At 39.6% G+C, this 16,079-nt stretch overlaps 1 protein-coding gene and 1 long non-coding RNA gene across 3 annotated transcripts in view; both read left to right on the top strand.

Annotated features, from left to right (window-relative positions):
* LOC114017778 (uncharacterized) overlaps positions 1-9,421 on the top strand; it is a 30,893-nt gene extending 21,472 nt beyond the window's left edge. For both annotated transcript variants that reach the window (XR_008734203.1, XR_003563024.2), the window contains 2 exons: positions 3,329-3,428; positions 9,184-9,421. This is a non-coding gene — a long non-coding RNA (uncharacterized LOC114017778). The remainder of the gene's footprint in view (positions 1-3,328; positions 3,429-9,183) is intronic.
* Positions 9,422-9,536: 115 nt separating this feature from the next.
* SMIM38 (small integral membrane protein 38) lies at positions 9,537-15,486 on the top strand. The gene has a single exon (XM_055723078.1). It carries the CDS (start codon positions 13,871-13,873, stop codon positions 14,000-14,002), a length of 132 nt encoding a protein of 43 aa, XP_055579053.1. The 5' UTR covers positions 9,537-13,870; the 3' UTR covers positions 14,003-15,486.
* The last annotated feature ends 593 nt before the right edge of the window (positions 15,487-16,079 follow it).

Below are 16,079 nucleotides of genomic sequence, written 5' to 3'. Positions count from 1 at the left end.
AACCCACCCCGTCTCACACACAGTGACATACCTCACACATTTGCCACTGCTAACAACAACCTGTCAACTCTTTCTTTGCACTGTGCTAGGCGCCCTTTGTCTCTGCAGCCCAGCAAGCCTTGCAGCTGTTGTCCGAGGCCTGCTCCGACAGCCTGTGATCAGTCAGCTGCAAAATCCTCCCTGAACAACTCGGTATTCACAGCTCTAATCGGGCCAGTGGACTGTTTCCTCCTCTCTCGCAGTAAATCTTTATCACTTGCGCTCTGCTCGTCAGTTAGTGGCGCCAGCTCTTTGGGCTGCTCTATCCCTTTCCCATACTCTGCTGAGCTGTGTGCTCTGAATGCTAACTCCAGCCTTGTTTAGACTGGGTGCTGCCTCAGTGCTGCAATCCACATGTTGGGGAGGTCCAAATTCCAGCTCCTTCCCCACCTTTTAAGCTGGAGGTACATCAACTCTGTATCGCTCCAAAGGTGAAGATACTCAAAGGCTCCCTCCCTCTGCCGATTTCATACTTTATCCATACAAGTTAATTACATGATTGTTTTACTGTTTTTCCCCAGCAGGCTGTTGTGCTTCTCTTTAAGAGCTGGCTTTGGTAGGAAGATGAGGGTGAGCTGCCCAGCCTGGGGAAGCTGGTGATGGCAAGGGAAACCCTGGGGAAACTGGCACAAACCTTAATTTGATCGCATGCCCAGGGCTATTAACCTTCCTCCTAATGGTCCTCCCATGGACGGAAACACATTTCCCTCCATCCTGTCCCTGACTTGATGCCATCTTAGTCTTTTAAAAGATTTACATCAAAGATGTTGAATTGTGAAGCAGATTTTTAGAAAAAAGGATCAAAGTTTGCTTTCTTAGTATCCCAGCTGAGTTGAGAAGAGCCCATGGAGCTTTTAGGGTGAGGTTTCCGTCAGTGGGGAGTTGCAGAGGATTTATGCTTGTGGAACTGAAAGCACAACTTTTATCTGTGCCTGTTGCCACTTATGTTGCAGTGTGAAAACTCCCCCTGCCTCCTTTGGCAAAACGTCCTGGGTTTTATTTCCCTGCGTGCTGTGTTTGGGCCTGGGGTTGTAGATGACGGTGCAACTGAAGATCAGCTAAACGGCACATTTTGCAGAGAGACTCGGCTAGCTTTTAAGGAAAGGTTGCTGGCGATTACTTTAAAAAAATACATTGTTCAGGGTAGTGAGGGTTTACTCAGTTTATAAGGAACACGGGAAGGTTCTGTCTGAGCATTGGTCTGAGGACCAAAAAGTAATGATTTTTGATCTTATCTCTGAAAGCGGAGTTCACCTCTGGGACTGGAAACCCCATTTCTCTTTTTGCATCAGCTTCCCCCATCTTTGTCTTTGTTTCAGCCGTTCCAGGTGTGTGTGTGCACATGTGCATGCAGGGGTGAAGATAACCAAATATAGAAATATTCCTTTAAGTGTAAAACATGAACTGGCTTTAAAAATGTTGCTGTTAGTTTTATGAGACAGCTGAAAAAGAGATGCTGCTTGGAAAGTCTGGGTTAATTTCTACACAGACTTTCTGTGCCTTAGTTCCTTATCAATACGTTATTTGCTTGGTGAAAGATAAGGTCATGTATATCAAATGCTTACAATGTTGGCATCGGTGATCAGGTTGAGCCTGTAAAGAGATGTGCCCAGTAAATTTAACGATGACTGTCAACTTGATGTACAAAAGGACATTGCCATTAGATTGAACTACACATGTATGTCCAGTAACCTGTGGTGCTGCTTAATTACTGAGCTCACAATTTGAGTCTGGCAGCTTTGGGAACAGATCAGCATCCCACATATCTGCAGCAGTCTGCAGTCAGACCGGCTTTCTGGCCATCCTGGTAGTGCTCTGCTGGTGTGCTCTTTGTAAAGAGCTCCCACACACGCTTCTAGGTGGGATGGGTTTTGTTGCTGTGTGAACAGACCTATAAACACTCTGTGGGCTTGATTTGGGAAAAAGGCTCACATCTGGCTGCTGTTTGCCACAGAAGTGCCCTTCTGTTGTAGTGTGTTCTTCAGTGAAACCGAGCATGCATGAACAGGATTTGAATTCTGGCCCTTTTTCTGTAGGCTGTCTCCAAGGGCTGCAGTTAGAAATATGATCTGGAATAGTAGGGAAATAGTATGGAGTGTCCCACAAGCAGGCTGATTGTTCCATTTGTTGGAGGAAGCTTTGCTGTTGGAGGTGCTGTTGGGATCGGAGTCGGTTTGGTGGAATGTAAGATCAAGAGGATACTACAATATCTTGTTTGCCTAGGGCCTGTCATCTTAACCCTTTCTAGTCCCTGGTCTGACTTTCTCTTCTGTTACTGTTCATGCTTTCTTCCTTTATGTTCCAGGGTTTTACTAGTTGTTCTTCAGTGATGTTTTTCCCCTAGCTGTCTCAATGGCTACTGTGGGACAGGTGTGGTGGCTGTGTTTCGTATCTTGGTGCTCTTGGCACAAGCAATGAAAGGAGACCTCCTAGGCAGTCAGCCACCTATGCTTCCTCTGTACTTGCAAATCTCATCTGTCATGTGAGCCTTGATGGGGTTACTTTGCCTGCAGCTCTGGTGGCTGTATCCTCTGGAGGAGATCCTGGCTGTGTTCCTTGACCACTACCAGCTAGAAGTGTAATAGCAGAGTCTGGCCGGTTTTCTTTCTGACAACTAGTAAGCTACTGGACACGGTTTGTAATATGGTTGTCTTTTATCAAATAGTGGTGCGTTTCCATGGTTGTGGGGAGTGGGAAGGGTAATCTATCCTCTGCACAAAAAGCAGTTGATTTTGAAGTGTGTCTCAAGAACTTGATGTCCTTTTAAAGGCATCCTTGAACATCCTAATATTTTTTTTAAAATATTTTTTTATTTATTCTTCTAGAAAACTCATGCTAGCTAGAATTTACGTATAACCTGACACTGTGGAAGGAAACACTTTAGCTTTGAATTACAAAGGAAGATTCTAACAGTCTGAATTAAGTGAATAGAACAAGAAGACTTTCTCAAAATTATGATTTATTTTTTTAATGAAAAAACCTTCAAAACATAGTGCAGTATTTTTACTCTCTTTACGCAGAAGTAAGCAAGGCTGTGCGCAGCCCAGCTGTACTTTACTTACTATGTTAGCACTGTCCACATGTCCTGGTTCTCCTACTTGTCTACTGATGATTGTGCCTTGAAGGGAGGTTTTTCTGAAGGATGCAGCTGGGGCTTACCTTGGTATGTTTGTAATTCGGTGGTGCTTGGTAATGTGGGTCTACGTAATGATAATGTCAAATAATAATCAATTATTAGAAAAATGTCTTGAAGTTATGACAGGCATTTTTTATTTGTTCTTTTCCTCAGAACTTTGTACTGCGGGGGAAAACTGCTCACAGGAGGCAAATATTCCTAATGGGAATGTACTGTTCGAAGCATCCTATCTCGGCTCTCTTGGCTTAGAGAGGTAAGTTCAGTCTTTCTTCTTTTTTACCCAAACCTGTGATGAAGCCTTAGTGTCGTGGTGTTTTGGGTTAGTTAATGCTAGAAGAGGACATGTTCATGGCTGTAAGATAAACAGGATGTGCAGAATTTCAGAACAGTTTATCTGTTCTCTGTTCTGAATTGAGTGGAATTGACTTACTTTCCTAATGCATCTGGATGGCATATATTGGAGCAGGGTATTTTATTTGTCTGCTGTTTTATTTTTAAGAAGCAATGTCAACTTTTTTCCTAGTTCCTCCCATATCTGTCTTTTAAGAAAATCTCAGATCTCAACATCTTTTCTATTTGATTTTTTTCCCCTGAGTTATTGATACTATACTTACACAGTAATTCCATTATAAAATAGTTTTTTAGTCAAGGAATTTTGATGTCTGATTTGTCTCAGACTTTCCAGAAAAATTCTACCTTGGCATAAATTTTGCACCTGTGAAAGTTCAAGGAAATTGGTTTAGCCCTTGCTAAATGAGGAAGGGATTCTGCCAAATTTGAGTTTATGATGAAAGGCTAGTTTGAGTGTGGATAGACTAGTTTTTTCATAATTACTAGGTAATATTAGTGTATAATAAGTCTTATAAAAATATGACTAAATAGATGTATTTTTTTTTTTATTGCTTATAAAAATGAATTTGTGTTTCTTCTGTGCTGCTCAGGGAAGAATGCTTACTACTAACCAATGTGTTTAATTTTGTGAGCCACTTCTTGTGTGCAGATTTCCCATACATCTTGAACAAAACCATGTAAAAGACACAATTTTTCCCCTCATTCTTTTTTTTAAGTGGATCCATGTGACCTGCCTCTTCTCCAGACTCTTCCTCCCCGCCCCCCTTAGGAAGTTGAAAGGGAATGCAGGGCCATGCAGTGTTTGTTAAAGCTGATGGAATATCTTTCTCCCTCAGGGTATTTCTTTAATCAATCTTCCTTTATACCATTAGGTCATCTCCTCCTTTTTTTATTTTTTTTTTCTGAAGAAGCCTTGTTTTGTACATTTTCATGCATCCTGACGTTTATTCACAGAATTATGGCCTGATCACTTCCTCTCTTTTCTTCAAATTTTCTGTCGTTCTATCTATTTTAAGTGTCAGAGTACAAAGATAACCCCATCTTAGTTCTCTCACTTTCCCCAGCAGTTCCCCCCCCTTCCCTCCCTGCAATGAAAAAATGAAAGGTTTCATGGTCTTACAGATTTTCTTTATGCTTATTTTGGCCTATGTGCAACCCAAATACATCATCGTGCTATAAGACGGCTCTCTAAGGCTCTTGGATCAATTAAAGGTAGCCCTATTCATTGCCAGTACAAACCTTTGCCTATTAACTCTTTCAAAGGGCATTTGTCATCGCAAAAAGCTGTGAATGCCGTCTGGGTTCATTGATTAAAAAAAGGTATTGTTTTAAGGCTGCTGAATATCTTAATTAGTTGTAATCAGAGGGTAGCTTGTGTCTGTGAAGTGATACAGTTACCTTTCACCTACTTGCTTTATTTTCTGTGTTTTTGAAGGGGAAAAAAATATCTCAAATGTAATTCAAGCATTCTCATATTTGGGTACAAGAGGAGCACGCTTGCTGATCAAACTATAATTTATGACATTATTTTGAAAAGCCAAATATTTAATGTGGTAACCCAGAATATGTCTCATTGGTCTATGATCAGCCAAGAGCAAGTCAGTTGAGAGGCACTGCTCATTGCCAGCTATCATTCTCCTTTCTTCACTCAGAAATCCGCTGTATTCTGTATTCTGGAAATGTAGAAATCCACCCCGATTCTGCAAGCACTTGCACGTGTGCTTAGCTTGAGCACATCCATTAACATAGAGTATATACAGCTCTGTTTGGCAGGTGGAGGTAGAACAAGGTAACTTTTTTTTTTTTTTTAGACCAGTAGTTCATTTGCCACAGATGTCTCAAACAATTTGAAGCTGTTTATCAGTGTGTACCGGAGCTCTGGCAAATTGTTTTAGCTGGAAAAATGTCTCTTTCGCTGTGCCCTGAATCAAAACATTTCTTTCAGTAGTTATAAATACAAATCTGTTTTCTATTTAAAGAGACCTTTTCAAAAATTCAAGTCAACACATTTCCTTGGGCTTCGTGAAAAGTTTTGTTTGTGCTTGTTGCTTTCTTGGTCTGTTTTCCTGAGAAAACAATATAGTTTATATTTCCATTGAAATATTTAATTTAAATCAAATGGTTATTTATGGGCCTTTAGAGGAGAGATTGGGGTGTAGACCAAACCTTTCCAGCCATGTGTCTCGATGGTGCAGCAATGGCTGGTGTTGTTCGACCCTCGCCCTCCGGAGACGCATTTCCAGAGAAGGTGGTGTGGAGATACATGATTTTCTTTTCATGTTCGTGCAAATATCTTCTTACAGGGAGGAAAAAACAATTGACAAAAAAAAAACCCTGACCCTAAGTCACAGTTAGTAGAAATGTGTGCTTGAATAAGATACTAGATACAGTGATGATAATGACACAAATTAAATGTTATTTCTTATGGGAAGGGGAGGTTACATAAATGGTGTCTTATAGGGTGTTCTCCTGATCTGGAACAAAACGTCTTTAGAAAATACCTAACACACTAACCGTGTGTATCAAACTGCTGGTGCAGTTTGGTCATCTGGAAAGCAGGGCAGTGCCATGTCTGGGAGCCACGGGACAAATCCCTAATACACATTTAACCTGTGGTTTGCTTGATGTATTTTATTACAGGAAATCTGTGCATGCACATGCACGGGTTCTCAAGGTAATGTGGCAGAGTCATGTAAATGCAAATGGTGCCGTATTCAATCTCTTACTTTCAAATGAAAAAAATGTATTAGACAATGTATGTCTTCAAGGTAGAATATGTTGGATTTATCTATTTTTTGCAGAAGCCAAGAAGATATGTGTACGCGTCCCTCACAGGACAATTCTGCTATACATGCCTAGATTCTGCATTAAGTACTTTTTTTGAGTACTTCATCTCCTTTTTTATTTTTTATTTTTTCAAAAATGCTTCCAAAAACCTCGTTCTGTCTTCAGTTGACTGTATGGATAAGAGCCTATTGTCATCTCAGATTCATAGATGAAGAGAAACAGTCCGATAAAAATTAAAATCCCAATTCAATAAAACACAAAAACTTAAGCACTTATTTTAATGCTCCTGCGATTTTGGCTTAAACTATTCTGAAAAGTTTCCTGTGACACTGTCAGAGGCAAAAATAAACTATGCAATTGAGTTGCAGACGGTACCTCAGCCACAGTATTCCTCACTGCAGTGTGTGGACATAACAATTTTTTTTTAATATACTAGATAAAAAAAAATGTGATGCATGGCATGGTCATACAGGACAGACATTTTCTTTCCATAGTTGGTTGTTTAATTTAGTGGTTTATATACTATGGTATTGAAGCTTATTTTGGTGTGGACATCAATGCGGTTCTAACCTTTTTCTTCAGCTTTGTAGATTTTCACAGGAGTGTGTAGTGTCTTTTCTTTGGTCAGGTGCCTTGGAAATAAATTTTGAGAAATAACTATACACATTTATACTGTAGCAGTGATGTGCATATGTATTTATATATAATGGTATTGTGTGTCTTGCCCTATATAACATTTTTAGGTGTCTGTACAAGTAGGAGATTTATGAAGTGTGACTCATTTTTCCTTCTCCACGCTGTTCCAGTGGAAGAGCTTAGACTGTGATGAGAAAAACTAGTACACGTTATTAGGAATTCCGATAAAGTAGGCTGAATAAATTTGTTTTCTTTGTGAGCCTTAATCCTGTGTTGTATTGGCTTCTTGGACATGGCTAATTTATTTGGAATTCCATTCTGTTCTCGACAGCATTCCTGATTAGCAGTTTGATCACCCGGAGCAAAGTTACATACCGGCTTTCAACTCTTGTAATCTAGCAGTGTAATTTTTTCAAATGGACTCTTTTCTTTCCGAGTTTGCCCCAGCTCCCCTTCTTTTTGTGTGCAAAGAGACTTTAAAAATAAGCAGGATAACCTGTTAGTAGAATGAAAATCTTGTTCAAAGCACAATATAGTTTGCTGAATGCCTGACTCTGGTCTGGCCACAAAGCTTCTGATGAAAAGTTCAAACTAGAATATGGAAACTTCCAAAATCATACAGTCAGATCATCCTGTGTTTATTGTAAATCTAGTGTTGTGTGGCTGTTGAAAAAGAGACTTAAAGCAAATCTTTAAGGAGATGGAGCTGAAGCATAAAGCCTGTCATGCACTCCCACACCATTGTATTTTTTTTTAATTTAGCATGAGAATAATAGGTCTGATAATTCATTATTACTCACATGGTTTGAAATAGACGTAAGAAGTTTTTTCTAGCTACACATGTATTTAATAAGGACCTTGTTGAATGCAATCATATTCTTGGTCCTCTATCTTCAGTTTCCCAAACCCTGTTAATTTCCAAGTGAACAGTTACAAGAAATACTTCAAATATACCTTTTGGATAACGTTATTTCATTTTCAAATAGGCAAAAAGGTTCAGAGCTGTGTTACTGCAGCATGTGAAATGTTTACTTTCCATTGTTTATAAAGGATAAAAGTTTTTTTCCCCAATAATTGCGTTTTAGGGATGGAGTGATATTCTCAGAGTTATTTCCATGGTCTGTAGTTTGCCAAAGCTGTTTTGCCTATGGTAGGTTTTAGAAACTTTATCCTTTACTGTAACCCTTATTTAGTACGTAAGTTTGTCATGTGCTGGACCTTGTATGTAAATTGCAGTTGTCATTGTCACTTATCAATACTGGCTTATGCTGTCAAAGCTAATGAGGACTAGGAAACCCACATTTAAATGTAAACCACAGGCAGATTTTGATCTCAGATCTCTTTTTGGTAGAGTGCAGGAGGAGCATCACCTGAGGGAAACTAGAGGAAGAAATGCAGCATGTAGCAGAGCCCTTCTGTAAGCACTTAATCTGCCAAAGACATGTCGTTACAGACAAGAGCAAACTGGGTTTTCCACCCTGTGACACTTCCTAAGGTCCCAGTCTGGTTTTGTACACAGTGAGAAGCAAGGCTTTTAAGTCACAAGAGACTTAGGAATAGCCCAAGAGATACACAGCTCTTGTCAGAAGTCTCAGACTGTGGCTTCATGTGGGAGTGCCTTGGCTGTATAATGTTTTGAAGAGCTTAATCTGTCCTTCTGTCTTGTTCTGATCTTAAATTTTTATGGGTCTAAAAAGCAGCTCTTGACAGACACTTCCTCAAAGCTGGAGCATACTTTAGCAGATTTCTGGTTTTGAAAAACCAGTATTTCAGTTAAACACTGTTTTGTCAAAAATAATTGTGATAAAACTCTCTACCAGATTGATGTGAATTCTATGACTTCAGTAGAAAAAATAAAAATCCACTCATGAAAGGAGAGCTCTGAGAAAGGATAGCTTAGAGCTAGATCCGTAATGTTTAACAGAATTCAGTGATAATTCCTTAATTTCCTCAGTGGCTCTTTCCAAGCAAAAAAATATGTATGTGTGGAGGCTTAGCAACTTATGTAGGGTCTCTGACCACTAAGTAGGGAATTGCTTTGGTAACAAACTATTCTGAAGTTTGTAACGTATATTCTAAATATTTATGCTAGGCTTTTTTCATTTAAGTGACTAAATATTTTTGGTTTTTTACATATGTTTACCATTAGGTTAGTATTTTGGATGTTACTACTCTTAATTAGTTGGTGTGATTAAATATCATGGCATACATGTGGTCTATCCTGCTACTTCTAGGTCATGTTCTGATAATGCTCCTAGTACAAAATTCCTATAAATGAAAGGGAACCAAGATACCTACTGCTGAGCAGCGCAGCATACAGCAGCGTGTGGAGGTGATAATGGAGTCATAGCTCCGTAACTGTGAAGATCTCACCCAGTCTTCTTTTAAAATGCTGAAGTCTTAAGGTAATTAATTTTAAGACTGCTTTATAAGTTGTTTTCATTTTCTCCTTTTTCCTCATTTTTATTACTGGTTTTCCTATGATCTGTGCTTTTTTTTTTTTTTTTTTTTTTTGCTTTTAAATCTCACTTTTGACTGTGAGGCCTTTGAGGATGAGCTAGTGGTTCTGATTTTATGGACACTGAAGTTATTCTTAAGAGAAAAAAAATGTAAGAAGTGAAGTATCTTGTTTCTGTCCTCTTGTTTCTTGATCATGGAAATGGGCATATCAAACTAGCTGGTGGGAGGAGTGTGTTTGCTGGGGATTTTCCAGTAGAAAACCAGTGGGGCAGGTGTTTGATTTCCTTTGACTCAATGCAATGTTGAATGATCTTGATATGTGCATATTATCACAAGTTATTTGAAGCAGGAATTGACTTTGAACGTTAGATTTTGCCCTCTAAAGGTATGAATACCTTGATCTGGCTCGTTTGAAGTGGTATTTTGGGTTTTAGTGCGATGTAGAATGCTTGTTCAGGAGATTTCACGTATGTAAATTGGAACAAGGTGCCTTCTTGCTTCTTGATAACTATAGAAGGCACGTGATTCTGAGAGATAAGCGTCAGTCTTGTATTTTTTTTATATTCTTAACAATGAACTGGGAACTTCTTGTTAGCCATGCCAACACCTGCAATACTGCTGTTTTCTTGTGTAGATGTCCTGACTTTTGAATGTGGTAAACACAGTAAGTCAAATATCCTATTTTTTAATTCTAATTTATTTATGTTTTGTGATGTATTTCAAACTGATGATAACAGTGGATGCTTTATTATTGTTGCATTGTCTGCTTTGTTGCTTGTAAATTTACTTGATATTTTAAACTTTTAGGAATGTAGTGATCTTTTGGGAGATAGACTGCTTTATAATTGGAACTGGAGAATTAGAAGTGAAATCTGTTGCCTTACATTTTAAAGGTCAACAAGGATGTATAATACATACTTTTTTTTGCTTTTGCTAAACTATCCGTCAATGGGCAGTGATTACCGGGACGATTAACTATGTGCCAATTTAAAAGCAAAATATGGAATTTGGCTTGGAAAGTTTCAAATTAGAAGGTTTAAATAAATATTTGTAACAGAAGAGGGTAGTTAGGTTGGTTATGTGATGAAAACATATGTTAGTAATAAAATATCACCCATCAGAAATACTGTTCTATCATACCATTGTTCTCCAGAGAGATGATTAGTTGAAAAATGATTTTAACAAAATGAACTCTGAACAGAGAGGATGCTTTTGTGTGTGATACAGCATACATTCTTTGAAAAGGCAAAGTATTAAAAATGGTGCCAGGCATTAGGAACATCTGTTGTGTGAAAAAGTGTATTTGGGAAAATCCAAATAATAATTATCAATATAGAGGTTTTACATAGTGCTTTTCCTTGCTCAGTCTCAAAATACTTAACAAAGGAAGAACAGCTATCTATATTAAACTGCATTTTCTGAAGCCTACCCACACAATGTTTTCATCTGGCACATAGATTCGCCTTGTTTATGCTGTGTCTTTAATTTTCTGTGGGAGCAAATCTGTCCTAAGAAATGAAATCTAAGCAGGAAAGCACTATCCTTCCATCTTCAGCAACTGAAACGCAGTATTCATTTGTGTGAATAAATGCAGTACCCATGAAGAGTGCCAAGTTGACAGCCGTGGCATGTGGAGCCATAGAACTCCTATTGACCAGGCAGCCGTCATGGAAGCTTACCCGGCTTTGTCAGCCTGTCCCAAGCAGAGCCCAGCGCCAGGCACGAGGGTCGTGCGGTGTCTGTTCTGGCTTTGACACCTCTTGGGCAATGCTGGAGATGGCATAGCTGAGAACCAGTTGTGAGCCCGGGGAGGAGGCACCTGTTCACTTGGCACTGGAATGAACCACCAATTCATTCCTCATGTGCCCTTAAATAACCACTGGGCTTCTCACCACTAACAGACTGAACTGGAGCTGGTGGCCAAGGCATAGGATGTGCTGTATGACATGACAGCCCTGTTAGCTAATACTCAAATTGGTAAAATCCTGCTGGTGCTTGTCCGTGATCCTGCTAGCGCATGGACAGCAGGATTGCAGCAGGGTGAAGGAAGATGGTTGTGATAGAAGAGATGCTTTCAGGTATAGCGGTCACATCCATCTGGAGGAGACAGATATACAGGTGTGCCCTTTTTCAGAAAACCTTGTGTATCATTGCCTCAACCAATAGATTACTTTACAGCTACCAAATGAACCAGTTGCTCAAGTGAATATGTAATGTAGAGCCCCTGGCTGTGGGCTTACAGTGGTTGTATTGTAGCAGATAAAGCTGCTGAACATTTTGTCAAACTGTTTTTCCTCCTTAAAATCCCTTTCAGAAAGATGAAGATGTCCTGTCTTTTCATCTGTGTGGATGTAGGTCCCTTAAGAAAATAGGTTGTAGCTGATTTGCTTGAGGGCAAGCTGGATAGACTTTTTGGGTACCTTTCATACTTTTCTCCTATAACTGGAGGCAGCCCTGGTAACATATATATGCACATATATTTGTCCTTTCCACCCTGCTGCATTTTTTCAGCAAGAACTTTGCTAGTTGAAAGGAGTAGCTCCTTAAAACTGAGCATCTTTTAAGTTTGTAGGTATAAAAAGACACTTATTGTTCAACGTACCTCCACAAAGATTCCTCCTTAATCCTGATTGTATGTACTCATCCTTTGGTTGAGCCTTCCCGTGCAGAGGAATTTGAGTTGATTGGCATTCCTTCATAAACGCACATAGGGTAATACATCAGACTTTCTTTCTAAGCAGTCTGATCAGTTCTGACACTTTCCAACTCCATTTAAAAATCCTTGTAGTAGTTAAGAGCACCCATTAGTGCAAACAAGCTCCTGAAATACCTTAAAGTATTTGCTTTGTCATACCATTTAACTGTTTGCAAAACCTGGAGCTTGGCTTCTGATACACAGTCAATAAAAGGGAACGGACGTGTATGATAAGTACATGTAAATGTGCTTGTGTTGTCCTTGTAGAAGGCGATGTGCTTGCTCTTGTGAGGTTACCCCAGTCAGGACAAATTTGATGAGAAAATGGTCCTGTAAGAGAATACTGACATTCAGTATTTGGGTATGCCATTTCGTTTAATGCAGTTTTGAAAATCAGGGAAGCGGTCCTGACACTGTGCTATTGCTTGGACCTTGTCCAAGTCATTTAAGTGGTCTTTCATATTTGTGCCTTTGGAACTCCATTTGTCCAGGTCCAATTCCGAAGTCCAGGCCCATGCAAGGTATTATTTCTGTAATAGTTCCTATTTTCTTCTTGAACTGGTTCCTGGAGTTTGTGCTTGTTCTAATGGGGACTTGGCCTCAACAAGAACCTCAGCGTATTGCTGTACCTATGCCCTGATTTTAAAGGAAAAAGAATGTCAAATTCACAGAGCTTTATGTCTCTGAATCAGGCTTTAATTTCTTTTTAGATGGAAAGTGCGGTTTCTGGGGAAAGGAGCTTGCTAGTTGAGCAAGTTCAAAAAATTCTTAGCAGTTCCAGTAATTACTCATTTCATCAATCCATCTATATTTAAAGTGAGCTAAACAGAGTTCTTTCCTATAATGTCTACTTCAAATAATGCTGCTTTACATTTGGAGAGCCAAATAAGGAAATAGAACATAATCTTACAGGAGTTTCTTTCCCTTTTAGTTCATATAGCTCAGAGGCTTGCTGTAACAAGAGCTCTTGTTTCTATGAAACCCGTTTAACATATTTAATGAAACAAACTATCTCCTAAAGAAAGCGGGAGCACTTCTTGTGTGTGCCTTGCGCTAGCATTGGCTCTTGAGGACATTTCTGCAGTTGTCGATGTACTAAATGAGTGATGCATTTTGGACAGCTTCTGTGTTCTGATTTGTTTTGTTGTGCTTTTTTTTCTCCCTCCCTCCCTTCTTCCCCTTTTAATTTGTCTAGGGAAAAAAAAAAAAGTGCTCCTCCAGTGTTGTTTCCTGCAAAGACCATTCTTAAGAGCTCGTTGGACAGCACAGGGCTCTTGAAGTGATAGCTAATTGGTGAAAGAAAGGCCCTGATTGTCTTGAGGGAGCTGGAAAGTGCTGCGTGTGCTGCTGAAAGGGACTAGGGAGAAGGTGCCTGGTTTCGCTGAGCAGCTGCTGCTGGAGATGTTTGGAGATTACATCAGCATTGGAAAAAAGGGGCAAAAAAAAAAAAAAGTCCAACTTCACAGAGACGGAGTTTATGGAGGTTTTTTCCCCCTTCCAAAGGTCTTCTGACAATACTGTCATTGTCAATATAAGAGTTGTTAATTCTTTATGAATAGCACATGGGGCCTCTTGACTAAATAGTACGTTACATGTCCCAAATCTGTCAGCTGGACTCTTCTCTCACATGCTAGTGAGATCACTTTGATTGGAATGTTACAGAAATTGCTGGGCTGGCTGTGCAGAACTGAATACTGCATTATATAATTAGATCTCCCAGAGTATTTTTTGGTTTTTTTGCATTACCTCATTATTCTAGTTTAAATATGGAATCAGTCCTTTTGATGTTTTTACTGGTGGTAATTATATTAATACGATTCGTTTTGTGGTCCTGTCTTAGTGCTTATATAGATTATAAACTGGCTCAAAGGTTTCCTGACACAAGAAAGGAGCACTAAGACTTCAAAAAGTTGTGCAGATTTGAATTGACAGTGATGAGAAGTGGATCAGGTTAAATGGAGCTCGAGCAGATTTTACCTTGGGATCCCATTAGAGAGAAACGACTTGTTGAGACTGCAACCAAGTGAAGATTCTTCAGAAAGCCTCATGCTGACAGGGGGGAAAAACCCCCAACTGATTGAGTCAAATGACTTCCTATCGAGCTCGGGCATGAATTCGTGTTTTTGGGAGCAGACTTGCAGACTTTTGCCAGTTAAATGATCAGGACAAGCTGGAAGGAATCCTATTGCTGGGCAGTCCAAGCCTGCCAGTGGCCCAGCCTCGATAGATGACATGTGATGGCCTGCTGCCTGCTGGCCTGGACGTTAAGATGTCAGCTGCCACAACTGACAGCGCCCAAATGAAGCTGAAGATTGCTGGCTGCGCTCAGTATCCACGTGCCGTGCTGTCGGCTCGCAGGAGTGGATTTTTACCGGATGGTCTGATTTGTTACCAAATTCCTTGTGATTTTTCCTGATCGGTTGGATCTGAAACTGGCTGAAACTGACTATAACCGGCCAAATCTTCACATTTCTTAGCAAGTGATAGATCTGAGTACCAGAATGAGCTGGATACTGCTGAAATAATCTGTTCCATGAAAAACAGATCTGTGCTATAGAGATGGAACTCTAGCTGTGTTTCAGATGCGACAAGGGGTGGGAGGCACATGACAGCATGGCATGCAGTGAGTTTTGACTCCAAAGCCATGCAAAATATCTTCATATTTAGCCTTTACTAAGGAGCTTAGTAGGACACTGAAGGATGTGACTACTTCCCCAAGGCCATAGCAACTTAGGATTTCTTGGTTAACTTGTCTTGCAAAAATAAAATAAGCTGTTCCACGTGAACTCTCTGCTTTCAAATGGATGTTATACTAAGTCAAACACCCAAAAATCTTACTGCATATGCAACTTAACATATGCTTTTAAGAGATGAGTTTTTCTACAGTAAAACTAGGAAAATTGCATTGCCTGAGAAAGACAGTGTCCTAGGCTCTTTTTTTTAAAAAAAAAATAATAGTCCTTTTGATAATTTTAGTCATATAAAAGCGAAGGTTGCCACTTAGTAAACTGTCTTCTATATCTCTTGGTAGCTTGCACGACGATATCAGAGTTCAGCCTAGGTAATTCCAATAAAGAGTTTCTGGCCCATTCACAACCCACACACTCCTACAGGCTTGTCTCATTAGTTAAACAGCCCTTATCACTTTGTCTTCTAAAGGCTCCTGAAATGGGGACATGAGAGATGGGGTGTGTTTATGGTGTGGAACAGGGTAAATGTCAAGTCATTTGATTTCAGTTTCAGATTTTAATTATGATGGATGACCGGTTTACTAAACAGCCAGCAATGTCTGAAGATGCATGCTATTGACTTGAAATGTAGCCAGATAACAATAAATTAAATGTAGATGTAACTAACTGCCTTATCCATTTCTGTGGTTTTTAATGTTAATGATGAGTGTGTCCTTTTTTTTTTTTTTTTCTTACCAACACCACAAAGGGTAAGTGAAGTGTTATGTACTTGATGTGCAGACCTGACTTTGATAAGTAACTGGGAAAATAGGCACAGTGATCCATTTTTCTTCCTTCAGTTAAACATCGCTCTTCTTAGCTGTTATATGCTAAACAAAGCTTGTAGATGAATTGATAGTGCCTTTAAGAAACAAGCCTTCTAATCCTTTATTTCAATTATATTGAAATTGTCGGGTGGTGTTACATTCATACTGTTTAAAAACGTTGATGTAATGAAAAATGATGCAGGTGAAGTTGTGGGTTAGTGCCTTAAACACTTGGTGATACAGGGAACTGACACTGCTATGGAATTCACAGCTCTGATTCCTTTATGTCTGCGGAGCAGCATCTGAAGTCTTCCAAATCAGAGAGCATGGTCTTGTTATGGACCATACTTCTACGCAGGCCAAGTTTTCGTTGCCCTCCATGGCACCGTGAGGAAAGAATCATCAGAACGTTGTCATGCCTGAGATGTCGTAACTATTCCCCACATTGACTGTGGGGAAAGAGAACTGGTACTTGGTGA

This window comes from Falco cherrug, chromosome 10, assembly GCF_023634085.1.
Source record: "Falco cherrug isolate bFalChe1 chromosome 10, bFalChe1.pri, whole genome shotgun sequence".
NCBI lineage: Eukaryota > Metazoa > Chordata > Aves > Falconiformes > Falconidae > Falco > Falco cherrug.
Note: the sequence above shows the minus strand (reverse complement) of the source record. Positions and strands in the feature narration are given on the sequence as shown.

Bases quoted from the DNA above. Each gene is read 5' to 3' on its own strand.
- SMIM38 (XM_055723078.1), top strand. From the start codon at position 13,871: ATGGAATCAGTCCTTTTGATGTTTTTACTGGTGGTAATTATATTAATA.